Here is a 26,918-nt window from a genome sequence, read left to right as displayed (position 1 = left end):
TGAGACAAATTGTTTTTGTCTACGGCAATCTGTAGATTTTGCATGCTGTAATCAGCTTAATGTGCTCTACAGTTTGGCAGTTAGGCTAGTGGAAAGATGGGCCATTAGACACCTGGACAGGTTTTGCTGTTCTGGTACTAAACTTGGCTAAAGTCAGTGATAAAACTCAGTAAAATTTGCTAAATTCAGGGCTTTTTTGAGACCAGTGGAAAAGGCACAGTTATCACTGCACAGAGGGAAAATTAAAGCCATCCAGACTCCTTATTCTTGGGATAAAGGCATAAGAAGTGCCTTCCCAGGCCAGTAGAGCGCCTGCCAAGGCCAGCAGGGCCTGGCTGCACTGGCAGGAGGAAAGGCAGCTGTCAGAGAGCACGTGAACCTGGCCGTCCTGTACACCCTGTCCCCTCTGACACCCCAGGACCTGCACTGCTTCTTTAGGGTTGTCACCCCTATTCCTTGCAGTATCTTTTCCAGAGGCTTTTCCCTTTGGCCCAGCTTGATCCTATCAGCCTCCGGTGTCCCAAGTCACCAAGTTACCACTGTTCTTACCCTGTGAAATGTGCTTGACTGAGCTGAGTTGCCCCAGCTCTCGCAGCACGTCTGCATCTGTCACCCGGTGGTTTTGCAGCTCTGGAGAGAAGTCCCCCCATAGCAGGTGGCTGGTCCCCTCTAACCCACGAAATGTCCCCTTCTGCTTGCTTGCTAGCCGTGGGTCGCATCACCCTGATGAATCACTTTCTTCCCGACACCCGTCTGAAATGCCCTATATTACTGCTGTTGTTATTTTTCCCGCGGCTGCAGCTGACGTCCCCCGCCCCGCTGCCCTCCCGCTCCGCCGCCCCGTCCCCGCCGCTGTCCCGGGGCCGCCGGGGCCCCGCCCCGCCGGCACCGCCGCAGACCGGCCCGGCAGGAAGCGCGGCCGCCGCAGGTATTCCCGGCGGGGGCTGCGGGTTCCCGTGCCGCCGCTCCGCCGCCCCATCCCAAAATCCCCGACCGGCCAGCGGCGTGGATGCCCCCCCCGCCCCAGCCGGCGCTGGTACAAGCGGTGCCAGGCTCAGGCCGTGCCAGGCTCCGGCGGCCGTCACTGGTACCCCCGCGGTGCAGCTGGGCTGGGAGGCGCTTCTGCGGCGCTGCGGGAGGCACGGGGAGGGGCGGTGGGGGCTGTCTTGTGCTGATTCCACCAGCAGCTCCGGAAAGGTTTGTGCAGGGTCCACCCTGATCCCGTTTTCATTGGTGAGTCAGTGTTAGGGCAGCTTTCAGCTAAATATATCTTTCAGACAGCTACCCGGCAGCGACTGGACCGAAGAAAACCTCAGGCAGGCGCTGCTTTTGCTGTTGTATTTGTTGGAGGCTGTGGTTACCTGCTTGGTGGTGTTTGCAGCAGTAGCTCTGTGCCAGGAGACGGTGACTTCCAGGAGCTTCTCTCTACTTCCCTTAAGGAGGTGAGGTCTTATCTAGAGGTCTTTGCAAGGCAGATCTGACATGGCTCCTTATAAATGGGTTCTTGAACCTAATGCTTACTAAACAACCTAAATTAAATTACCTAAAATGCTTACTTGATCCTGTTCGTGGTGTGGACCCATGGACCATCATGCTGGCAAGAGGTAGAAGTGTGATGGAGTCTTCAGGCGGTACAGAAGATACTTGTACTGGTACTGACATGAAACCCCGAGGGTCTTTTTGGGAAAGTTGAGGGTGTTTCTTCCTCCTGATGATATTTGCCTTGTGCCAGGCAAAATTAGCTTGCAAATGAGGTGTTTTTGGTGTTTCAGAAATTTAGTTGAGGCAACACCTTCTCAAGGGGTGCTTGTTGTTGGCGTTTGTGAATGTGTTCAGCACCAGGATCCACAGTGTCATGCGAGTGAACGAAAAGAATTTAAGTAGCTTTCCATTAAGAGTGAACATTCCTGATGGTTGTCTGTAAAGCTGATGCAGGAACAGGAGGGGGCAGCAATAAACAGGATGGGGCTTAGCCAGCGCTAGGATGGACAAACCTTCTCTCAGTCACGAGGGTAACTTGTTCCTAGAAGCAGAGGAACAAGATCAGCTTGGGAACATCTCAGTGTGCTCCATTGTACTATTTCATTGACATGTTGTCAAACAGCTGGATGTTGTGTTGAATCAGCTTTCCCAGTTTTGTGTCTGCAGTTCGATTCCCACTAACTTATCACCGCAGCCATTTACTTCCTTACATGTTTGCTTAGCTATGTTAGTGTCTGAAACCAAAGTTTCAAAAAATGTAAGAAGTTATTTATAGATACTTTTCTGGAGTGTTGTTAGCTTTCTTTATACTGGAGCTGTGGGTATCTGCAGTGCTGAGCAAAAAATCACACCTGTCCTGTGGTTAAGCACTTGAAGCATGGCAAAATTGCTGTCCTTGTGTATGATAAAAATTTATCTGAATGCGGACCTGGCTACAGATTTAAGTCTGAGAGAGCAGTTGAACTCGAGATTTACACAGATCCCTTCCAGCCTGAGTTTTATCTTTTTCTTTTATACTTCTGGGACACAGGTGGTCACTTTGGTCACAGAAGCAATCAAGTTGCTTTTGCAAGGACCACAGAATTACTTTCTCTGGTGCATAATCCATCATATGAATCCATCCTACTGGATGAGGAACTAACACATAGTATTTGGGCATTTTAACAATTATAGTGAGCTGACAAAAATTATTCATAAGAATGCTGCATAAGGCTGGATTTTTCTCCAGAGCCATGGTTTAAAATATTAGTTGAACATTCAGTGGAAATACCACGACACACTTCCCTGCAATCCCTTGACCTGACTATGTGCCTACCCCCTTGTTATCTTGCCGTGTTTTCTGTGGCTGTTTCTTAGCATTAAGTACCAAATGCCCTGGTTATTGCTATTGATTTGGTATGCCCACAGGCTGTGCTTATTTTTTGCACAAGAGATTATGGCTGCTAGTCCAGGCTAATCTAGGAATTAAAAGGGGAGAAAACAGATGTATAGAGGTCGTCTGAGCAGAGGAGAGCAGGGAGCAATGACCAAAAGTAGAGTTGGAGACCTTGGCTGGGTAGTTTGAAAGCTAGGAAGTGGTTTTTTATTGTGTGGCAGACCTGAGCTTGTTTCTTCCTTTTTTGTTGGCTGCAGGTTCTGTAACACTGATGATATAATCGAGATCGGCTTATTTACCTAGAGAACTTCCTGCTTCAATCTATTTCCTTAAAGAAATGAAGAAAGGACCAGAAAGCGGAGCATGCACCCTTGCTGCTCCAGGCAATTTACTGGAGTCAGATCCAGACACTAAGAGCAGCAATGGAGCCTCAGCAAGAGCGAAAGACACACTTCTCTCTCCTGGAGAACTGGAAAACGTACCGCTGAAACCCAGTACAGAAACATCCAGAAAAAAACTGTGTGGCTATTTAAATAAGATGGGCATCAAGGGGCCAATCAAGACCTGGAAGTCTCGTTGGTTCTTTTATGACGAAAACAAATGTCGCTTACTATACTACAGAACTGCCCAGGACATTAATCCTTTGGGGTCTATTGATCTCTCCAGCGCCAGCTTTGACTGTAAAATGGAAAATGGGGAAGGAGTTTTTGAGATCAGAACACCAAGCAGAGTTTTTACTTTGAAGGTAATGAAAAATTCCCAGTCAGGACATTCACACACATCTGTACTAAGGTATCTCTTAGCTTGAGTTTCACTGAAGTCCTCCTAGCTTTGATTGCTACCACTTGCACCTAAATTACTTGTATTGTTTTGGCAAGTCTGGGACTCCTTTCCTGTGAGATGGCTGTTGTTTAACAGAGTGGGAATAAAACCTGAACTATGTGCCAAATTAAAGTAATTGAGGAGGCCTGCAGTCCACATGTAATTTACTGAACAGAAATGAACTCCCCTGTCTAAAATGGTTGCTCTAGGAGGATTCTTTGCTAGGCTTTTATTTCTGTGTAAATCATTGTTAAAAAGCTCTGGGGATGATTCCTGTCTAAAACAATTGTGACATTTCTGCTTAGCTTGGACCATAATAAACCAAAACAAATTTAAAATTAGGTCGGTGGTCCACTGAGATTCTACCACTTAGGGCCATACTAAAGATTTCCTCTGTCTTCCCAAATCAGTGTTAGGACCAGAGGATACAGATACAGCATAGGCTTGATACAGTGGGCCTTTTTATTTGCTGACTTGTGCAGCAGAGTGGTGGTCATCTCAGGATGTCTCATGTTGATGAGATTATTCCCCTCCCTTTCCTGTTTTCTGTTATGTTAGGCAATCAGCAAACAGGCAATGATGTACTGGCTGCAACAGCTGCAAATGAGACGTTGGGAATTTTGCAACACTCAGAGCAGATTTCCTGTGGGCAGCTCCCAGCTTGTGAATGAACCTCTGGCTGGAAGAACAAGTAGGTGTTGCACGTGTCAGCCTTTCTTTTGCTTTCAGCCCCCTGGTGATGAATGGTGTTCCTCATCTGGAAGTGGGTAGAAGTTTTGGCCAGATTTTTAAATGCAGGTGCCAACTATCAGTACTTCGCCAATGTTTGACACTTCTGCCTTATTATGTACGAAAGTGAGTAAGCTGCCTTGTAATCTACAGCACATGTTTGGGAATGTTCAGGTGTCTTGTGATCATGAATTCCATCTTGATTTTCCTCACACATGTGAAATGTGCACATTTGATAGGTCATTCTTTTAAGGCCTGTGAAATACAGAGCAAGCAAGGTTTTTTTTCAGCAGTGGGATTAAGATGTCTATTCCTAGAAGTGGTAGTAGACAGGTCAGCAGATAAGGGGAGGCACAACCAGGGTATCCACCTGTTAAGTTATGACTATATGCGCATTTTGTTTGAAACAAATAATCCCCTCCCTGATAAGTGTCTGCTCTCAAGAGTTCCGGGTAGCATCTTGCTGCAGCAGGCAAAAATTTGGTAATAAACTGCTTGCAGAATGTTATCCGCGCATTAAAGCTATCAAATGCGGTTTGGAATGTGGGAAGAGAATAGCAAAATTTTCCTTCCTTATATCTTTAGGCAGTTAAAGTTTGATTGTTTAAGGTTAGTCATTCTCATATATATGGTTGAAATCACTTGACTGGCCTTGAATAGATGATTCTCTTTGTACATGGAAAGTTCTGTTATTTGACCTAAAACTAAGGAAGCCTACTCTGCTGTCCTTGTTCTACCTGACCACTTGAACATGCAATGTATACTTGTAGTAAATTGTTGTGGCTGTCAGGTTACATGAAGGACCCAAAGTCCAATGGAGTTCTCTCTTGGTCGTTTGCTTTTGTGTCCTGTTTTGTTTTTACGTAGATGTAGTTGACAATGAAGACTTTCTGCCTCTGGTGAAAACACCAACAGAAGCAGTGGGTTTAAAGGCAGCATCGTTGCCTGCACCTCAAACATCTACTGCTTTGCAGAACATCTCCCTTAAGCACCCTTGGACAGAGATACAGTAAGTGCATGAAGAGAACTGCAGTGTGGTTGACATGCTGGCCTACCACTGTGTGCCTCCTTGCCTGTCATGTATGAAAGGGGACTCTTGCCTGGGTGGGAGAACTCTGAAGCACCTTTTTGGAGGCTAGTCCAGGTCAAAGTTAACTTCGTGCCAGTGGGTCTTCCACATCCCCCTGTTCTGATGCATTTCATGTGATGTAGCTCTCCTAGCAAAGATTGTGGTAGCAGACCTAGGACTTGGTTAAGCTCTCTTCAGTGTAGTCAGTTCTTTGCATGCCTAGTGTGATGCATCTGTACAGCAGTCTTGGAAGGGCACATGGTCAGGTTCAGCTGTACTCAGTAAGTAATGATAGAAGCCCATTAGCACTTTCCAGTGGTTTCAAAGGACCTTGATTGTAGTGCATTCTCTAAAACAGGAACTCCAGGGAAAAGTTGCTTAGGCCTGTAATGAGGCCTGACTGCACAGCTTGCTCCTGCTTGCTGAGTTTCAAGGATGTTAATATTCCTATTGCCTGCTTCTATCTACTGTTGCAGTAGCCCCATCAGGTTAAAAGTTACAAGCCTTGTGCAGTTACAGTTTCACAAAGACAATGCCATCAGTATCTCCTAATTGTTTTTTGTTTATCTCCTAATTGTGTTTTGTAATCACTTATTTACATATAACCAAAAATGAGTAAGTGACCAGAAGTGTGGTAGGCAGCTAGGCACCTGCCAAATACTGTTGGTGTGGAAGTTGCCTGTAGTTTTTCTACCACCAGTACTGCAGCTACAATCTGATGCTTATGTGCAGAAAGATCCCCTATGAGATCAGAGTTTCATTTACATGTTAGCAGTTTCATTTACAGTTAGGAAAGCAGCAGACACTGAGTCTTTTATAGACATTAAAACAAGGGACTTGCTTTGTTTTAGCTGAAGGACAACACAGGAGGAGAAGGGAAAAGACCTGTATGCATACTTTCTGGTGTAGGTTTTACACAAACTGCTCATACATTTGTAGTTCCTCATGATTCTGTAGAGTCATCTCTTAGTGCCTCTGGCAATATCTGATAGCAACAGCCGTAACAAACTGTTTCTGGGTCTGACTGCAGTTTTCTTCCTGAAACTCTTTACTGCATTTTAGTTTATTGACTTTGTAGTGGCAAGGTTGTTTATTAAATGTTTCAGAGCACAGGACCTCTGACTGCTTCAAATGTGATCATTGTCCCAGTTTTGGCTGTGTTGTAGGTAACTGAGCTTCTCTTGGCAGCTGTTCTTGGCACCTGGGGATTTCTGCAGTGAACTAAAGATAGGGATGGATGAAGGAAGGGAAGGCGAGAGGGACAGGGAAGGATGTGGTTAGTCTACTGTTACCTTTGATCCTTCTCTTTGGTCTGATGTGTTTATACATAGGGCTTAAGCACATGGGGAAATTCCCTGGTTTTACGTTGCTGTGCTGTACTGATTTTGTGGCATCTTCCTGGTTTACACCAGTTACAACCTTGCTCTCCTCAAATCTGCCAACACTATAAAGAGTTCATTTTTTTGGCACATGAAGGAGATAGGTTTTGGGAGGAGGGGTGGGAAGTAAGGGGGGGTAAGGCATTGAATAGTTTGAATATGCACTGGCTGGCTGCAGTGATCATGGCTTGTGTTCAGTAGGCTGTCTTGATCTCTTCTTGTTTCAGAAACACTGTCTACAATATTTGTGGCTCCAAGCAGCTCTGGGGGAACAATGGGAATGTCTTTAGCTTTGATGAATTCCAAGAGCATCCTGAGAATGTGGATGAGAAGCAAGAGGCAGAAGTGGAGGCAGGTCGTGCAGGTGATTGTTTCCGAGCTGTGTGATGCCTTCTAGGAGGGATTCAGACTTTGCAGGAACGGAAAGGAGATGATGGCAACTTGTCAAGGGATGTGAAATCTCTGTTACATTGTCTCAAGTCTCTTCCTATGTTGTTGCCACAAGACTGACTCTTTTGGCTCTGCTTCAGGTTCCATCTGTCTCTGTCTTCTACCTCTGGAACATTCTGCAGAGGCAAAAAAAGAATTAAAATCCATGGTGCCAGATTTATTTCTTTGAGGTAAAAGTGTAATTGCTGCACAGTCATAGGCTAAGTGTGGCAGCTTCACTGCATGTGTACCTTTCCATGATGGTAACTTGCATTTGCTGTGGGCCAGATACATGAGCAGGGTGCAAGGTGGGTTAACAGGTACCATAAACCATCACAGCTTTGTTTATTGTGGGCATATCAGTGTCTGGTCCCTACTATTTTGGCTTCAGTCCTGTGGGTCAATTTTCCTTGTGCTGTATGTTAGCCTCCTCTGTGGAGCTGTTGTGAGTTCCCCCACAGCAAGACTTGGGAGTCCATAGTAGCAAAGCAATCCTGTGTAAATTAAATCTATCTCCCCTCAGATAAGGAGGGTACCCTGGAAGATGGGAGGATGGAGCCCAGACTGAACTGGATTAGGAAAGCCAGGTGGATGAACAGTGGCTTCCCAGGCTCTGAAGAATTGTCCAGGGAGAAGAACTCAGTGGATAAAGTGAGTGTCCTACAGCAACAGATTCTGACACTCACAGAGGAAGTCAAATCACAGAAGGTGAGTGTGGTGAAGAGACTGCTATTTCTAAGGGTCAGGGCCTTGAGGCTGGTCCCAGGGACTCCCTTACACACAGGTGTGTAGAAGCGCTGAGAAGTGCTCAGCAGGCACTACCTGGAGACCAGTTGAAGCTCCTGGTGTTAGCACCTGTTAACACCTGTGTGTGCCTGAGTGTGCCCAGCACAAAGGAGGACCTTCAGCCATTTCTAGGAAGTGCAGCTAGGTGTAAGAGGGAGATAAATCCAAGAGTGCTCTGCTGTTGTCTTGCTCCTGCATCTCTATTGCTCACTAAGTACACCTGAATAGTTACTGTGACACTGGTGAGAACTACCAGGTGGAGTCATGCTGTTAACAACAGATCATTCTTTTTGAACAGTGACCCACCATTAAGGTGTGATTTGCCTGTAGAAGTCAGGACATGGGTCACTGCAAGGGCTGTCAATCATGAATGATACTGTTCTTCAAAGCATGGAGCAATGCCAGGTTCTCTGCTAATGATGCTGGTAGCTCTTCCAGCAGAAGAGTCAGGAGAGCCAGGTCCCATATTGGGCAGTCAGTCTTGATTTGCTTCTTAAAGTGTCTGAGATGGCAGAGCCTGAATCAGCAACGTGTTGCTGGGGCAAGGTTCCATGCCTTCATGCAGGATAGAGTGAAGGAGGACTCTGGCAGAATGAAAGTTAAAATGGACAGTGCAGTTTCCTTCTGGTAGCACAGCTAGTTACAGACTGCATTATTTCCCTCTCTCCCATTTTACCACACTGCTGACCACGTCTCCATGTTCTCTGCTGGGCCTCCCAGGAATAATTGTAGGAAAGCCAGAATGCAGACAGTGTGGTCAGCAGCTTTTCTGCTAGCAATCCACATCAGGTCATCTGTGACCTGCTGCAGAGATCTTTCAGCCCCAGCTCTGAGAGCAGAATGTCTCACTGTGGTATCATTGTGGTTTCAAGATTTCTGCATTGTTTTCCTTCTGGAAGGAGTAAATTTCAAGATATTTCATTGTTGGGTCTGTGCTGTCTATACTGCCATTGCCCTGGACAGCACAGTGATGGCTTTGCATTCCCTTTCCAGGAACTGGTTAAACTTCTCCACAAAGCTCTGGAGGCAGCCCAGCAGGAGAAGCGAGTATCTAGCATGTATCTCACTGCAGCAGAAGATAAGGACAGGCTGGAGCTGGTGCGCCACAAAGTGAGACAAATTGCAGATCTCACAAGTCGATTGGAAGCTCTTGAACAAGAAAAGAAGGAACTGGAGCAGATACTGACTTTAAGAGACAGCCATATCCAGGAGCTCAAGGAACATGTGCAGCTTTTGATGGAGAAGAACCATGCCAAACAGGAAGTCATCATGGCCTTGACAGAGCAAATGGCCCGAGAGTTCTCTGACCCCCTGCAAGAAGCCAACACTATCACTGTAGAGACGTTGTATAAGCAGCAGGAGGAGATTGAACATCTGAAGGTGTGTGAGAGTGGCACAGGTCTTTCAGGCCCATTTTTATGCCCTCAGATTCAGTGGGAGGGTATTCTTTGTGGTAAGCACAGAATATACTTCTGCTGGTTGCTCCATCTGTCTCCAAACGAGAGGGAGGCTGCAAGGGACTCACCTGATGCCAATAGGGTGCTGAAAAGCATCTGGGTCAGTTTCGGCTTCAGCTTAGAGCCTGTTTTGTTTGACTTCCTGTCATCATTCAGTGCCTGCCAGTTTCTTTTCTTTCTTTTGTTTCACAGATGCAATATGACTTGCTGCCTTCACTTACTTTGTTGCTCTGTTTCTGTCTTGCAAACAGTTTCCCAAAACATGCTGGATCTTTCAGATGCAGCCTGTTGTATGTCTCTATGTGCACAGCTGTAGTTATGGGTTAATGTGAGGTGGAGAATTGCCAAAAGATCCACTTGCTATGGAGAGTGTTTGTTTTTGCTGCCAGCCGTGGGGCTGAGATTTGTTTCACTAAAAAAAAAAAGAAACAAATCAAAATCAAACCAATCAACCAAACAAAACCCAAACAAAACATATACATTCTTCATCTTATTTAAGTGCATCTCTGGCTTTATATGACCATGATCTCCCTGTTTTTAAAGTACATATATACATTTAGCATTTTCAAGTGTCTTGTTGATGCATGACAATATTGTGCCTTGATTTCCTTTGTAGGCAATATTTTTACTGGGGAGTCCTGTCTGCTCCTCAGAACACAGAATTTTTGAGATATTTTATTGTCTTTAATATAATCTGATGTCCCTGAAATGGGAGGGATTTCAAGCCCCTCAAGAACTCTCATTATGTGACTGTTTTGCTTGGTAGGATGATATTGATGCATACAAAACCCAGAACCAGTTTCTCAATTCAGAGATCCACCAGGTTACTCGACTCTGGACAAGCGTTGCTGAGAATGAAAAAGCCCTTCTGATGAAGGTAAGGCCAAATGACCTTTTTTCCTTGGTGTGAACTAATTTATTTTCGAAGCTGGCACCGGAATAGATTTTGTTCCACAAGGAATAAGCTTTCTCGTGTTTTTTTAGTGTGACCTCTTTACTGCTTTGTGTTGTTTCCAAATTAGACATGACCATTTTAATTCTTCAACAGAAGTAAAATACCTGTGAAGATTAGTCTTAAAGGTGCTGAAACTTGACCCAGATTTCTGCATTTCAGCTATGCAAATAAAAGAGCAACACTGTGCAGGCAATCAGAAAAGTTTCCTTAGAGCTGACAGACTGAGTCCTGGCTCCATCTAGTCATGGTTTCTCTGATGGACTTGGTACTGCCATGTGGCAGCACTCTTCCAAGTCCTGCAGTTCTATCAGAGTTCTTGTGTTTTCCTAAGTTGTATTATTATTTGTAGCTGTGTAAGTGTGCATAACCTGGTTACCCTCAGACTTGTCTAATCCTATTTTCTGGTCCTGAACCAATTCCAAGACTGGTGGTGTGTGCTGGAATTGGTTCTGTGGGTTTTGCCTAGGATTTACTTCCTTGGGTTTTAAGGTATTGTTGTGAATGAGTGTCCTAGGTTGCTTAAAGAATCACTGGCAAAAGTTAGGCAAAGCAGGTTTAATAGTATTTAAAATTGAAGTGAAAGCATAGCAAAGCTCATTGGCAAGGTTCACTCTACTACTTACTAGATGGTTAAAGCAGATGTAAAATACTAAAAAACCTTTAGTCAATCTAAAACTAAAATCAATCAAAAATCTACATGGAAGCCGGGGATGGAAAAGAGTAAGGATGGGAAAGCTTTAGCATGAAAGGAATAAGGAAGGCCCTCCAATCGATCCACAAGGTTCTGTGTGGACTCCTGTGCAAAACTTACCTCTGGACTTGAACAGTAGTTTGGGCCTAAAGATTTTAATAGCACTTAAGCAATGGCTGAATTTAAACAATTTACAAAAGATTCCTTGGAATTTACTGTAATCACAACAGTAACTCACTTACAGGCCTAACTTACTTACCAGGCTAAAGTACTTAAGAATCTAAGATTCCAGGTACATTTTTTGTGGCATATTCACACAGACCTAGAGTATGTACAGTATGTGAAAATTCTCCTTCGGTGAAGTGCTCCTGTCAGATGTCTTTGCATCTTCTCAACAGGCAAAGGGTTGAGCCTCAAGGAGTGGGGGTATCAGCCCGGGCTCTGTCATCATTGTTCAACAGTGGTCATGCAAGTGCAGCAAATATGAGAGTTCTCTGGCTCTGAGAGGCCTCACTCAAAGGAAGGTTGCTGGTCACAGCCCACTGTGATCCAGGAGAGCTCAAAGGGTCTCACTTAGGACCACTGTTCATAGGTTCACAAGACAATTGCCTTTAGTCATAGTAGTTTGCCATCCTGTCTGCAATTGGTAACTTTCTTTGAAAATGTGATGACAAAAATGTTGTTCCATTTGGGTTTGTGAGAAAAATAAGTTTCCAATGGTGTTTGTTAAAAACAGAAGCTTGTTAGGCAGCACCAGTTCCTGGGAGCAGACAGTGTCTCTGATAAGCACAAGAGCTTAGCCCAGGTGCTAAGACTGAGCCTCATCAAGACTGAGGCCTAACAAGCATTTCTGAGATCATAGTGTGGCCTTACGTGGGGAATGCACCACCACAGGTATGTCTTCATGGTCATGGCTTCTGGAACAGGGCAAAAAGCTGCTTCTGGGGTGTTATTGCCATTCTTGCATGTGTTTGCTTTATAGTTCTTTGAAACCCTGCCTTCCTCCTAACTTGCTGCCCTCTCATCCTGAGACTGCCATAACCTTCAAAAAGGAGGTAATCACACGAGCCCAGCATGCTCAGTGTAAGGCAAAATGCTAATTAAAGTGGTAGTATGAAAGAAACCATGCTCCTTTCTGTCCCCTCTATATGCAACCTAACTCTTTCTGTGGCTTCTGTTTTGTTCTTGTTTTCAACTTCTGCTTCCCACCAAATAGGAGTCTTCACTGAGTTCCTGTGAGACACTGGGTGAGTCTTATCACCTCTGTGGCCTCAGTTCCCCACTTGTGGAGTGGTCTAATAATCCTCATTCATTTTTTCTGCTTTCTATGCCCAGGACTATGGTGGTGGCAGGTATTGTCCTGCTATTTGGTCTCAGTTGGGCTTCCTGTGCATGAGAAATGATGTGTACAGTGCCATGGGACTGGGGATGCTAAGGGGCATGTGGTCACCTAGTCTGTGGTGCTACTGTGTATCCTGAAATTGGTATGCTTATAGCTCAGTCATGGGAGTAGTATGTTTTATCAGGATACAGCTCAATGTGGTGTAGAGAACTTGTCTGAGGGTGAGGGAAAAAGACTGCAGAGGACTCAGATGCAGTGCTGGCTCTTTGTGTCCTCAGCTGAGCTGGTGGGATGTGGCCATCTGTTGATACAATGCAGTAGTTAAAATAGGTGATGATGTAGAAGGTCTCCCAGTCAATAAGCAACTTCTGTTGCATGCTAGCTACTGCAGCTCATGCTTGTTCATAGATTGTGGTGATTCATGGCTGCAGTTCCACTGACTGTGGAAAACTACTAAATGTGTTTCCTGGGGCTTTGCTCTTCAGAAGTGTTTACTTTATGTGCAGACCAGGCCAGTAGAGAGCAGTGGCAATGCAGAAAGAACTACCACTGAGGGAGCTCTTTCCTTCTTGTTTCCCCATCAGTGTGCCTGCCTGCAAGCAAGAAACTGCCAGATGGAGAGCAAATACCTGACAGTCTTGAGAAAGCTGCAGGAGGCTGTGCCTGGCTTGCCCAGCTCGCATGCTGAATTGGTGAAGAACCTCATCCAGGAAGCTCTCCAGTGGGATGTGAAGGAAGAAACAGATGAAGGTTTTAACTTGAACCCTGTAAGGTAAGAGTTGAGAGCATGAGGATATTCACAGCTTTGTAGAAGCCTGTCTGCAAAGAGAAGTGTGCAGGCAAGGACATCTAAGGCCATTTTATAGCAGAGGTCTACATATGTGTTTATGCCTTCCTGCACAGTCAGTGCCCCTGTTATGCAGCAATTACAATTTTATCTGTTTGGTCAGCCTCGCAGGTTCTCCAGGTAGCTTTGGAGATGAGACCCTGTAGGCCAGGCTTGGTCTCTTTGTCAAAAATATGATGATATCTTAAAAGTATCCCACCCTGTGGACAGATGGTGCACAAACCCTGTACAAGCTGTGCTATCAGTACTCCTGGGCTGTTCTGATGAGTAAGAAATTTTTATTGTGTACAGGGAGACATCAGAAGGGACTGTGGATCTCTGTTCTCGGATTTGATGCCCCAAAGCCTTTGCAGTCCTCTCCTACAGAACTGTCTCTGCACTAGGACATGGTAGGGAGAAGGTACACAGGGTGAGCTTGATATTCCCTTAGGGACTGATGAGAGGGGTGTGATGAGGTTGGTCTGCAGCTCAGAGAAAAGTTGTGCTTGAATTTGTGTGTGTATGCCAGTGCTGCAGGCTCTCATTTATCGTCAAGGCTCTGAGGCAGGCTGTCTACAGAAAAGTGAAGGAGGAGTACTGTTACAAATGAGTGTTTGAGATCGCTTAAAAATATCACTAGCAAGGGTATCAGCAAACCCCAGATTTAGTATTAAGCGACAGCGCGGCAAAGTGAAGTTGAGGCCTAACGAGCATTTCTCAGATCGCAGTGCAGCCTAGAAAAGGGTGGGGAGGAATGCACACCCACAAGTACTTGTGCTCTGGCATGGGTGACGGGAGCCTGGCAACAGGCTGTAGCTGGCATGACCCCAGGCAGTAAGTGTCCTTGACACAGGTACCAGCACTGTCATTTGAACTAAACACTGCCTTGTGTCCCTCCAGCGAGTATGATGAGTATGGGTTTATGACTGTACCTGACTATGAAATTGAGGACTGGAAACTCCTGGCCAAAATCCAAGCCCTTGAGATAAAGTCCAACAAACTGCGAAGCCACGAAATAGTGGAGAAGCCCCTCCGTGACAGATGGAACAGCATTGGAGAGCTGAACCCCTCTGCAGAGCTGAAGAGTCTGATCCGAAGTGGCATTCCAGTGGAGCATCGGCAGCGGGTGTGGAGGTGGATAGTCAGCCGGCACTGCAGCCCTGTGTGTGGCCACTATCAGCGACTGTTGGAGCAGAGCAGGAGCACCGAGCACCCTGCCTGCCGGCAGATTGAGCTTGACCTGCCCCGCACACTCACCAACAACAAGCATTTTTCCTCTCCCACTTCCCAGCTCATCCCCAAGCTCCGGAGGGTGTTATTGGCATTCTCCTGGCACAATCCTGCCATTGGATACTGCCAGGGATTGAACAGGTGAGGAGCCAGGTATGGTGCTTCTTCATGAGAGAGCACTGAAAAGGTGTAGACACATACTCTAGGCTGTGATTCAAGCAGGCCCAGGCTCTTGCCTCTCTAAAGTTCTGTCCTAGATCTAGGTATTTACTTGCAGAATTCTGCATTTGGTGTCTTTTCTTTCATCCAGCGTTGTTGCTGGGATCCAGTAAGCAGCAGAATGCACTTGTGTGGCATCTCTATAGTTATGGAATAGGAAGGAACAGCTATAGGAGGAAGAGAGAAGCAGTTGCAGAATAACAGCACAAGGCTGAATTTTTAAGTAGTAATGTAAAGTAGTAAAGCAGAAGAACACCCTGGTGATTCCCTTTTTTGCTGAGAACAGATTGGAGGAAGTGTTGGGAAGTGTTAACACATGAGGGAGTTGCAGCAAATGACACAAGGAGAGACTGAGGAAACTGGGTTGTTCTGTCTGGAAAAGAGAAGATTCAGAGAATATAAAAGCTTCTTTCACTTCCCAAAGAAGGCTATAGGAAAGATGAACCTAAATTTCTCAGAATTGTGCTGCCAAGTAGAAAAGGCACCAGGCATTAGCTGTAAGAAGGGAATTTCTAGTTGGACCTTTTCACATGAGGAAGGTCTGTGTAAGCTATTTATTCCTAATGATGTTTGGATGGTCTTCAAAAAGATGATAGAAACTTTTCTCCTGAGAGCCCTTAATGTAAGGTATCATCTTTCTAGTCTGTCTAAAAGGGAGTAAATCAGAGCTGAAGAAGGTCAGGGCTATAAAAGAATGTATGAAGAGGTGAACTATATCACATAATATGGAGTACCTCTGAGTGACCTCTTTCCTGCATTGAAATAGCCCAAATCAGCACACTACTAACTTCAGCACATCTACAGAACATTACATTAGCTGGGAAACCTGACTTGGTCACACCAGTTCCGTATGTTCTGAGAGAGCCACATGGGAAAGAAAATCACATCCCTGTGGTTCCTTCAGAAACAGATCACTTGCCTCTGTCTGGCTGTCCTGTCACACGTGATTCGTTAGATGCTGATGGAGCTGGAGACATGCAAAAAGAAGTCTTGTATTCTTCAGTTCCTGTGCTGATGACTCCCCCTGAAGTATTGAATTGCCTCACCATGTCTTGTTGATCACAGATTGGCAGCTGTTGCTCTCCTAGTCCTGGAAGATGAGGAGAGTGCTTTCTGGTGTCTAGTCTATATTGTGGAGAACCTAATGCCAGCGGACTACTACAGTGACACACTAATAACATCACAGGTGAGCTGAGCACCCTCACATCTGCTTGGACTCTCATACAGTGATTTTCAGTAAAGATTAAAAAGTGAGTAGTCAACCTGCTGTGTGTTTGATTTCTCACAGGACAGTGATACCACCTTGCAATCCCTTCCGTTGCAGAGGTGTTGGAGACTTGAGAGTACAAAATTGTTACACTCACAGGAGCAGCACACACAGAGCAGCAAAGTTGGTCACCAACTCTAGGAAATCGGGTACCACTCCTAAGTAGTAACATGAAAGTCAGGTTAGTGAGAAGGAAAGTACCCATTAATTGCACAGTTACTTATTTTAAAGAAGTCTTAGTAGAGGTGAAGCTGCAAACTCTTGATATGTGTAGCCTGAGTATGAGGAGGGCACCATTTTGCAGCCCTTCAGATGATTTTTTTGGAGCTGCACTCTATCTTTGGAGTGCCATGCACATATAGATGAAAATACTGAGATTTTTATATTCACTGTATTTGCCTCAGTTCATGATAAAACGTGGTGTTGTCACCATGGGGCTCTCTGCAGATCAGAAAAAATTCTGGCCTTTTGATGTCAAATGTGCTGCAAGTAACTTACCCAGCTGATTCAAAATCACTGGATTTCAAGGTTTTCAGCATGTCTTGTGTCAGATCTGCTATGTCCTCCCAGGCAGACAAAGAGATAAGCTAACTCCCATGTTGTTCAATGGAATTGTAATGGTGTGCCCATACCACCCACACCCTTCAGTGCCCAGTCTGGTAAGCCTGGCTATCACCTTTGTGTCTCTATTGTGTGTGGTCCTTTCAGAGAGAAGAGGGTTGGTTTTATCTGTGGGCCCACAATAGAGGAGTCTTCAAGGGTCAGTAGCTGAGAGATTGTGCCACTGAATTTGTTGACTAATGTTTACTGGAACAGTGGTGTGCTGGTGGAGAGGCCAACCCACAGATGGGGGAAACAGTCAAATCACTGTGAAGATAGCAAAATGTCTATCCAGAGCAGGTTGTGTTAGCTGTGGGATTTAATAGACAGCATTCAATACTCAGCAAGTAGAGGCTGACAGAGAAAATACAACAGACTGAAGAGGCCCCCCTACATTTGGTGAGAAGACACTGTCAGCTGAGAGTCTTCTTTAGAAAGAATTTCTGACCTCGTGGTTGGTATCTGCAAGTCTAGCCAAGACCCATGTAAAAAGGAACACCTAAGGTGATGCTTTGTGGGTTGGCTTGATAAAGTGAGTTGGCTGGAAAACTTAAAAGTGCAAGTTTTAAAGACAAAGCATATCACCTATATGGTTTGTACCACTGTGCCACAGCTGAGTGGGCTGACACAGCTGGGCATTAATATGATATGGCATAGGGAAGCCCTAAACATTATCCTGCTCTTTAGCACTTACCCTCCAGAAAGCACAGCTCTGCTGAGATGAAACCTTTATAAACCTGGATCAAGGATCTTACTTGACTGCATTTCTGTGTTTTGGCTCATGCAGTCAGAAGCAATGCACAGACAACACTCAGACCACAAAGAGAAACTTAAGTGAGAAGGTCAGGTCCTGCTTGCAAAGTCAGAGGTACTCTAGGTGTTCAGTCTGTTGGACCATGTACAGTCATTCAGACCTGGGCAAGTTTTAATTCCTGTGATTCAACTGGATGCTCGTGGTATCACAGAAAATCCCAGTAAGACCAGTGCAGGAAGATGTGTCAGATTTTCCCTTTGACTTTGAAGGGAAGGAATATGCTTCTTTGAGTGAGAAGAATGGATGTTTCTCTGCTTGTATCTTGGCCCTGTTTCAGCTCCATGCCTTGCACTGGATGCTGCATACAAGTACACTGCTCAGTGAGTTTGAAGGGTCGGGAGACAAAGGATGCTCTGCTCTTCCTGGGGTGTGGTTCACTAGGAGGCAGCACCAGTGATGACCCTGACATGCAAGGGCCATTGTCCTCTTGCACCACTCTTCTCTTCCAGCACCGCTCTTGACTAGGACTTCATTGTTTTCTTTTTTGTCAATTTTAGGTAGATCAGAGAGTCTTCAAAGACTTCCTGTCTGAGAAGCTGCCTCGCCTCATGGCTCATTTTGAACAGTATCGCATCGATGTCTCACTCATCACCTTCAACTGGTTTCTGGTGGCCTTTGTGGACAGCCTGGTCAGCGACATCCTCTTGCGAGTGTGGGATGCTTTCTTGTATGAGGGAACTAAGGTGCGACACTCAGTCTAGGCCTTCCTCCCATCTGCACCACCTCTGTGATGTGGTGAGAGGGTGATGGGCATACACATCTATCAAAGAAATGTGAGGTTGAACCGCTGTCCTATCCTGCCTGTTCAGTGTCATGCATTGATGTCTCCAAGCCTCTGTGTTTTCTATGTACTTGCTGCTAGTAGGCAGACCTAATCCCTGATTCTGTGCACTTGGTGCTTTTCAGCAGGTAGTTGAACAAAACAGCTGTCTGACAGGCCATGGCATCCCCTGCTCTGTGACACAACTGAGAGTATTACAGACAAAGGGAGCATAAGATAGGCAGTATCTGAAAACATGCGTCCTGCATTGTCCCTGTGCATAGGGAGAACCCTTGTGAAATCGCTGTGGGGTCCTTTTGTAGAGCCTGGTATTCTCTGGGGTTGCAAATTAGTTAACAGATGGTCATTCCCGTGAGATAGCTCTGTACTCCTTTAGGCGTGCCGTAGTACAGACTGTTGAGAGCAGCAGTAAGACGGGATCTAGGCTGTACTGCAGTGCTGTGTGCCTGACACCATCTTCTATGCCAGGATGGCCTGGACCTTCAGCTCCTTAAAGCCTTATCCACTCAAATACCTTTCGATCGTCCAGGTCATTTTCCGCTATGCTCTTGCGATTTTTAAATACAACGAGGAGGAAATCCTAAGGATTCATGACAGTGTGGAGATCTACCAGTACCTACGCTTTTTCACAAGAATGATCATGGATGGCAGGTAGGACTCTGAGTTGTAGACAAGCTTCCCCCATCTATTTGTATTTGATTGCCTGTTAGGTCAGCTAAACAAGAATTGTGACTAATTTATAAAGAGAGATGCATATGCATTGACAGATCTGTGGGACATGGATCTATTTGTCTTTTTTTGACTTTCCCTTTATGGTGTTACTTAAAATCTTTTTGGCTTGGGCAAAGGCATGCTACAGCAGAGCAAGACACAAAGTCTGGGTCAGCCTCTTTCTTGTAGCAGCTGGTACTTGTGCTACTGATTGCTGGATTTCTCTCAGCTGTAGTTGGGATGTTTGGGAACATTGCACAACCCGTGACCTCTAATGGCAACATGTGTCTGAGATGAAGATTTCTGTGATGAGACGAGCTCAACATCAGGAATATTCCTCCCTGAGAAGCCATCAAAATTGGCATCTGATCCATTGTCTCCTAAATGATGGCTTCACACTGGTACTTTAAAAGGTGGGATGGTATAAGTGTATGTGAAGTACTGCTTGGGTGGATGCTTGTGTGGGAAAGAATTCCTTTAAGACTCTGCCATTTGGTGACTTCTAAGCTCAGAGGGCTGAAGTCTGAGGCACTACTTTTTGCACACTCCAGAATGCTCTTAGTGTATCTATTACCATGTGTTACCAGTCAATAAATAAGTTGACCAGAGCTGTCCTTTCTGTTGTAGGAAGCTGATGAACATTGCTTTCAATGACTTAAACCCCTTCCCCATGAAACTGCTGAGGAGCCGTCGGTCAATGCACAGGGAAGAGCTGGAGGCAGAGCTGTGTGAACTTGAACAGATCAAGGCGGCCTACGTCAAAGAGCGAGCAGAGCAGGGACCTCAGGACCTGAAGGACGTCGTTAGCGAAGAGGAGGAAGAGATCTAACAAAAAGAGACTTCATCATCACTTCCCTCTCATCTTGCAGAAGGTCAGCAGCAGCAACTGTCAGTAAGAAATGGACCAGAGGGGGAAGTGTTGTTACAGGAGTTCATTTGCCCCAGTAAGCAAGGCTGTAGTTATGGGACCATTTGGAGACCAAGTCAGACTTTGTTTGGAAGGTGTCAGAGGAGTTTTATCCTCTTCTGTACTTCTCTCCATTCAGCCCATCCTGTCCTGTGCAGTTCAGGATTGCAGCTGAGGGTGCAGAGGAAATACCAGCTGTGGTATAACGACAGGAACTGACATGGTGCAAAAGACCCAACCAAGCAGGGCTTTTATACATTTTCTGATGGAGGCTTGAACGAGATCTTTATGTACACGTAAAATCTCCAGAAATAATGAACCGAGAACACTCCTTCATTGGTACCTAGGGCTTCTGAATTGGTCAGGAAAAAAGCCTGCTCTTTGAGGGTATTGGTGCCTTCAGGATCTAGCTTGCCAGGAGAGTGTGTGTTTAACATTGTTACTGAGTCAAGACACTGTCTCCAGGTGAGTGTTAGGTCTGTGGGGTTCTGAAAGCTGGAGGACATCATCCAGTGGGACTCAGGCTGGGACAAGAAAATAGGTTGTGGGAGAGTAGAGTTGCTTCCCCAGTGGGAGGGTCTGATTCCTGTGGAAGTTCGTGGGAGCACAAGGTGTGTTTCCTGCTTGGCTGGGAAGTGTTGGGAGCTCTCCCTCCTCTTTGTTTAGCTTTGAGACCCTGGCAGCACTCTGTGCTGGTGAGTTTGTTTCATAGAGGAACTCTCATCTCTGCATGCAACCAACCACAGCCTGCCTGCAGGCAGAGCCTAGTGTTATGTGGACCTTTACTGGGGATGACTGGGTTTTCTGATAGCCTTACTCCTGGCCATCTCTCTGCCCCACAGTTACGGTCCTCCTGTGCTGGGTTTTTACATTGATAATCCCTGTCTCTGACTCCCATTCAGTATGGGAGGGATGAGGCCTTTTCTGTAGGAGTTTATGATATTGAAGGTATTTTACCCATGGCATATGGCTGGTAGTGAACCTGCAGATCCTGGGAACAAGGTCACAAAATATTACTTGATATTCTTTAGAAAAAACCATTAATATCCCCTGAACCAAGGAGCTAGCCTCCATGGATCTAGCACTCAGAGATGCCCTATCTGCCTCTGGGCATGGCGTTTGATAGCCTTCTCCCCTGCCTCCCAGGCTTGCCCATCCCCTGGGCTAGATACCCTGCCTGTGCAGCTCAGCCTCCGCAGACCCCGGATGAGCCAAGTATTTAGATAAATACAACTTCTTCTCCCTAACATGATGCCAGATCCTGCTGCCCCACTTTCTGGCTGAGCAGTGCATTATTCCGGGTGTGCCTGCTATAACAAGGGGTCTGCTTAATGTTTTTAGACTGACCTTGAACCCAAGTGGATTATGCCTTTGTTAAACATGTTGTGGTTGATAACCCAACCCTTCAAGTTGTCAGTGTTTGCAGAGGAAGGAAAAGGTGGCATTCATAGCCCCCAGTGTTCTCAGCCAAGATGACAGACTCTAGGGGAGATAGTGCCTGTTCACCTGAGACACATGGTCTCCCTCACTGGACAAGTCAGCCAGTTTCAATGAGTTATAGAAGACTGAGATGGGAGAGACCTGTGGAGGCCAACCACACAGTATAGAAGTAATCGAAGTGAAGTTTTGGGAAGAGTGGATAGATCCCCTGAATGTCACTGAGAGCTGCACAGATTGAAAGTGTGGGATGAGAAGAAAATGTTACTACAACCCTACTACAGTATCTCAGAAAAATGAACTTATTTTAAAACTATGCCACCTAGCTAGGGAAGTCTAAAAGGCAGGTCTTTCTTCACAGATGATATTGCTAATCTGATTTATTTATACTCTTACATTCATGGGTGCACACAGACTTTTGCTATTGTTACAGACATTATCTTTTAAATCAAGACCATGAAAATTGAAAGTTTACTTACAATTTTATTTCCTAGAGCTTTCTGCAATAGCTTAAAAATCTTCCCTCCTGACTTGCCCTTATGTTTATTAAAAAAGGCATTTGAAACATGTATTATTAGACTAAACCACAGCCTGACATATGTCTACAGTGTATAATAAACATTGGTCTATGTGATACATAAACTCTTCTGAAGCAGACATAAGGATCAAGGTATTGACCCTGATGGGGAATTCTGAAAATAATTTTTAATTGAAATCAGAAGGGAAGGACATCTGAGGGTTGCTATAAGTTTCTTTTCTTTTGTGTCTTCATCAGTTCTTTGGTCCATGTGTATTTGTTGAGGGCCATTTCCTCTAGTCATAACCAATCACTTGTGTTCATTCTTTATTAAATTGTGATGGATGAAGGAATATCTGCAAGACCTATGCAGACCTGCACCTTGCAGCCAAGCTCGCATGTCCTCATGGGCCCTCATCTACTTTCCTTCTGCTTCACAAACTTCAGCGGTATTGAAAAGCGCTGAACTCAGGTCACAAAATTCCAATTGGGACAGAGGTTAGCTTTGCCCAATGCAAATCTCTTAGGCCCCTGCAAGACACGGAGTGACTGTCAGTCAGTGTCACAGGTGTTTTGAACCTCTTGGTTACCTCTGCATGAAGTGTTCAAGAATGATTTATGCTGCCACTGCCAGCTGATGTGGCTGGGAAACAGTTTGACCTGGTTATGCAGCCCAGCAAGCTCCTCCTGCCTGTGCTGGTGCCTGTGGATAAAACAGGTGTCTTTCTACCCAGAGCCGGTCTTTGCTGAGCTTTGCTGCATGCATAACATTACTTGTGAAATTAAGCTTTCTGTTTCTGCATTTATCTAAAGCTTGGGATACCAGCTCCAACCCTAAAAAGAATAGTTTTGATTTCCACACCCACCCTCCTCCATATGACGTGCAATTAATTTGTCGTTCACTTTGTTGCAGGATCTTGGGGCCACTAAAAGTTTACAGGGTTTGAGAGGATAAATTGGTGGAGGGGTGCCAAACACACATAAATCCACTGCTGGCTCAGTAAGTCCCCGAGCTGTCAACAAGAAGAGACCATGAAGCTTCCCTTCTTCACCCCTTTTTGGCCTGGGTGGTGTTGGGCTGGCAGGATCTATACCTTTATATGCTGTGGCTAAGCCCTGTATTCTAGCATGCTGCCATGGTAAGAGGCACTACTGGGGAGGTTGTTTCTGGGTTAATGTTTAGTCTAAGCTTGAGCTTCTCATCCAGGGTGAAGGTGAGAGCTAAGGGACAAGGCATTTTCCATGGGTGGGAAGCAACAACAGCCTGTAGCAGAAGCTGTAACACAGTGCTGGGTTTCTTCTCCAGTTTTTGCAGGCTGGGCAACCTCCTGCCACCATCACAGACACAAGGCCTGGGGCTTGCTCTCTTCCTATTCAGGAGCTCACTTGTGGCCTGAGACAATGCTGAGACTTCTCCAGGTGTCTCCCAGTGCTAAGAGCTCCTTTACAAAACATTAGGTCTGTTTCGTCTAGGGACATGGCACCTGCAAGAAGACAAACCACTTTCCCATGACAGAGCCACAGTGCTGGAGCTGATACAATATAATGCCACCTGAGATAATTTAACCCCTTTCCTAGAGTTCAGTGAGAGGCTGTGGTCTGCACTGAGATGCTAAATCATGAGATTATCTGTGTGCTTTCTGCTCAACCTCAGGAGTCTCCAGAGGGGAAAATGGCACACCAGCTTAGTCAGTGGAAGAGAATGTATCCCTAACCGTGACACAACTGGGGCGAGAGGTCCCCTGTCCTGCTGCAGCCAGATGTTTGCTTTGGGCACATGGTCCACTACCTTTGAGACAAAGTCCCTATTTCTCCTTGTTATTAAATGACAGCTTCCTGTGAAGTGCAAACTCTGCCTTTGAGACTCCAGCCGTTGATTCAGTATCTGCTCTGGTTTTGAGCTTAATTTTCATGATACAGAACATCTGGCACATTCTGGTGTCAGGCTGTTGGAAGCTTGGAGACTTGGAGCAATATCCAGGGTAAGCAGAATTACATTTCAAGCCCCCTTGTAATACCAAAATTGGCCAGATAAAAACTCTCTAACACAGTTTTGAGTATTAGAAAGCAGCATTCTTTATTGCAGTGTGCTGGTCACTGGGAGAATCCTCCCTCTAATTGAGTGCCCTGAGCATTGGGTAAATGCTCAAAACTTGAGGTTTTGTCATACACTGATGACACATTCATTGGCTATCCCTGCTTACTTAATGTATGTGTATTACTTTATTTTACATAGTCACACTCCTTATTGGTAGTCCTTATGTGTTTCTTTGGTGTTTGTCTTCAATGTCCTGTGTCCTTTTTAGGTGGCTGTTCCTCAACCCCCATTTTGAGTAAGTGCAATATTGTTGCTTTGCATAACTTCTGCTTTGTCAGCCTTGCAAGCTGAGCTGGCATCCTGCTTGCATTTTGCATGACTTGTTTTGTCCACTTCTCCAATGCTATATTGTTCCCTTTATTTGATAAGAGTAAAATATTGTTCTGTTCTACTGTCCTTATCATTTGGGAAAAAACACAACTCAGCCCAACATCACAATTCCCTGCTGAAAATAATGCCTATATTTTTTTCTTTTACAAAATCATTTTGTTAGTAGAAAAGTATTGTCTATTGGCAGCATTTTGCAGGGAGGAAAAGTTCCAAAACAAAATTAAAACCAATTGATATTTTTTGCTGCATCTTCCAATAACATTTTTCAACATCATAAAAGCTCTTGCAAATTGATGGGAAACACCAGTGCCACAAACTCTGAAAAGGCTTCTGGTTTTGACACTACCATTGCAATGGTGCTTTAAATCAGTCCCAAAGCTGGTGGGTGTTGTGCCCTCCATGCCACCCACCCCTGTACATAGGGCACAGTTAGTGATAGTGAACTGCAAGGGGCTGGAAATAATTACAGTAGGAAAAGTGGGAACCAGTGAAGTTTTTGTTAAAGGTGAAGCTAATTGGTGGTCATAACTAATTAGCAGCTTCCTCCATGTGTCTCCATCCAGAACTACCAGAGACATGTCAGGCCCCTTGACCTCTGCAGGCAGGGATAAAGCAGAGTTCAGTGCTTGCTGCAGCGCCTCCCCTTCAGTGCAGAAGTACTGGGCTGTATGCTGGTATAACTTAGCCTTGAATTAAATATACCTGAGGATATGTGTCTGCAGACTGGTCATGCCTTTCCTAGGGTTGCAAAGCATATCACAGTACAGAAAGCAGGTTTCCTTCTGTCTCGCCTCATCCACTTCTGCAAATGCTCCATGCCAGTCAGGACCCTGCTCCCAGGGAGCTGTGCCCAGGTAGGTGAAGTGCTTCATCATTGCTGCACAGACCCTGTGAATGTGGCCATGCTGATGTAGCTCCTGCAATGCAGACCAGCCACAACAGGTGCTGGTTCTGCTCTTCCAGTGGCTTGCCACAGGTTGAGATGCTGCACATGGTTTCTGGCTAACAGTGGTGTTGTTCTGTTGCACTGGTCTCAGGCTCCCCTTCATAACCAACTCTGCTGGAGTGGGAACTTTCCACTTCTCATTATTTTGCATGGGCCAGGAAAGAGATGTCCAGGTGGGACACCAGCCTGCCTCTTGGCATGATTTCTGGCACCTAATGGTGTGGGATGGAAGAGAGTTACAGAACATGCTGCTCCAACTTCTCCACAGAAAGCACTAACATCTTGGCTGCTGGAGGCCCTTCACACAGCAGAAATGTTGTGTGGGAGTGCTCTTTGCCACAAGCCACTTCTGTGGACACAGGCTGTCAGCAGCGGTTGCTCAGCCAGGTTCTTGCTGCTGGATGACCTGTTGAAATGTCTCAGGGAAGAAAAGAGAGTAGCATTCATCCCAGTCACGAAGGACACCCCAGTCCCAGCCACCCAGTTTTAGACTGCAAAGGGGACTGGGGAGCAAAACCATTCACTTTGTCAGCACCTGAAACAGCTCTCAGGAATGGCATTTGCACATGAGTAGCAGAGCCAGATGCCTACAGCAGACAGGGCTGTAGGCAGAAAAAATCTTTTCCCCCAATAACCCTAAACAGAGACATTTTTTCTCCCTGTCAGTCCTGCATGCAATCTTCTACAGCTTAATCAGGGCTGGAGCACAACATGTATGAAAGGAAGCACTGGAAATCATCTGTGCATCAATACCTGACTGTCTTGTACTTCTCCATACTGAACATGTGAGCACACACTGCGAGTATCCTGAGGGGTACCAGAAATCATCTCAATTCCTGTAGGCAGGGCAGGCCCAGGACAACTGCGGCACTAGTGTCCATAATTCGTGTCCACAGGAATTTCTTCCTGTGCTCCATCCATGGACATTGCTTCTCAACAGTTGTCTGGTGGTGTATCTGGTCAAGTGCCTTAGTCTCCTGGGATGTCCTGGGCTGGCACCTGGTAGCAAAGGATGAAGATCACTCTTAGGGGTTGCTGGTTGGTTCTGAAATTCTGCTCAACACACTTGAAGAATTCAGTGGATCTGCTCTTTTCACAAGCATCATTTTTCTTCTCCAAAAGGACTTGAGGTGTCCTAACAGGCATGCTAATGATATCACATGTGCAGTCTCCTCTTTTACTAAAGTTGGGGTCTGTAGTGATGATGTGGTCACTGGGTTGGTGGTTGTGATCTCCCCTTGATGGAATTACCTTTCAGCTAAGGACACAGTTCCTGCCTCACTCTCTTGGCATTGTCAGCATTTCTTACTGCTACAGTGATTTAAATCCCTGCTAATTTGCCTGTTGTTTCCTCACTTGATTGGTTGACAGTGTTTGAGACATTTTTTGGAAGGGTTCATGGGGCCTCTACCCCTTCTGTCTTTGCCTAAGTCTGCTAAGGTTGATACACAGCTTCTTGATAAATAGTACTTTGTGAGGAATTAATTGGTAACAGCATCCAAGCTATCATTTGGGCATGTTTGCTTTTCTGTTTGGTCCCTTACACTGATCTGTGGCATCTCACTTGTGAAGAACATTGAGTCTCAGAGTCTTGTCACAGCTGCTGGCTCTGCTACCCACTGAGGGGATGGAACTAAAGTATGTAGATGAGCTAGTTGTCTCAGACTCTGATTAATCAGACAGGACCAGACTGGTGTTAGCTGAGGGGGCGACCTGGCC

General features: G+C 45.6%; 1 protein-coding gene across 5 annotated transcripts; it reads left to right on the top strand.

Moving 5' to 3' along the window:
• The first annotated feature begins 892 nt into the window (after positions 1-892).
• TBC1D2 (TBC1 domain family member 2) lies at positions 893-26,680 on the top strand. 5 transcript variants are annotated; one of them, XM_039567501.1, is made up of 15 exons: positions 893-928; positions 1,278-1,442; positions 3,115-3,602; positions 4,238-4,370; positions 5,276-5,417; positions 7,084-7,220; positions 7,809-7,993; positions 9,065-9,451; positions 10,295-10,405; positions 13,101-13,288; positions 14,243-14,713; positions 15,857-15,977; positions 17,970-18,155; positions 18,783-18,904; positions 19,592-26,680. In XM_039567501.1, the coding sequence occupies exons 3-15, from the start codon at positions 3,195-3,197 to the stop codon at positions 19,791-19,793; spliced, it is 2,793 nt and encodes a 930-aa protein (XP_039423435.1). In that variant the 5' UTR covers positions 893-928; positions 1,278-1,442; positions 3,115-3,194; the 3' UTR covers positions 19,794-26,680. The 5 variants fall into 5 exon arrangements, with proteins under 5 accessions (XP_039423435.1, XP_010398416.1, XP_039423436.1 ...); XM_010400114.4 differs by lacking the exon at positions 893-928 and adding an exon at positions 990-1,197; XM_039567502.1 differs by lacking the exons at positions 893-928; positions 1,278-1,442 and adding an exon at positions 990-1,233.
• The last annotated feature ends 238 nt before the right edge of the window (positions 26,681-26,918 follow it).

Source organism: Corvus cornix, chromosome Z (assembly GCF_000738735.6).
Source record: "Corvus cornix cornix isolate S_Up_H32 chromosome Z, ASM73873v5, whole genome shotgun sequence".
Classification (NCBI taxonomy): Eukaryota; Metazoa; Chordata; class Aves; order Passeriformes; family Corvidae; genus Corvus; species Corvus cornix.
The sequence above is the reverse complement of the archived record's forward strand: the minus strand, read 5'-3'. Positions and strand labels throughout refer to the sequence as shown.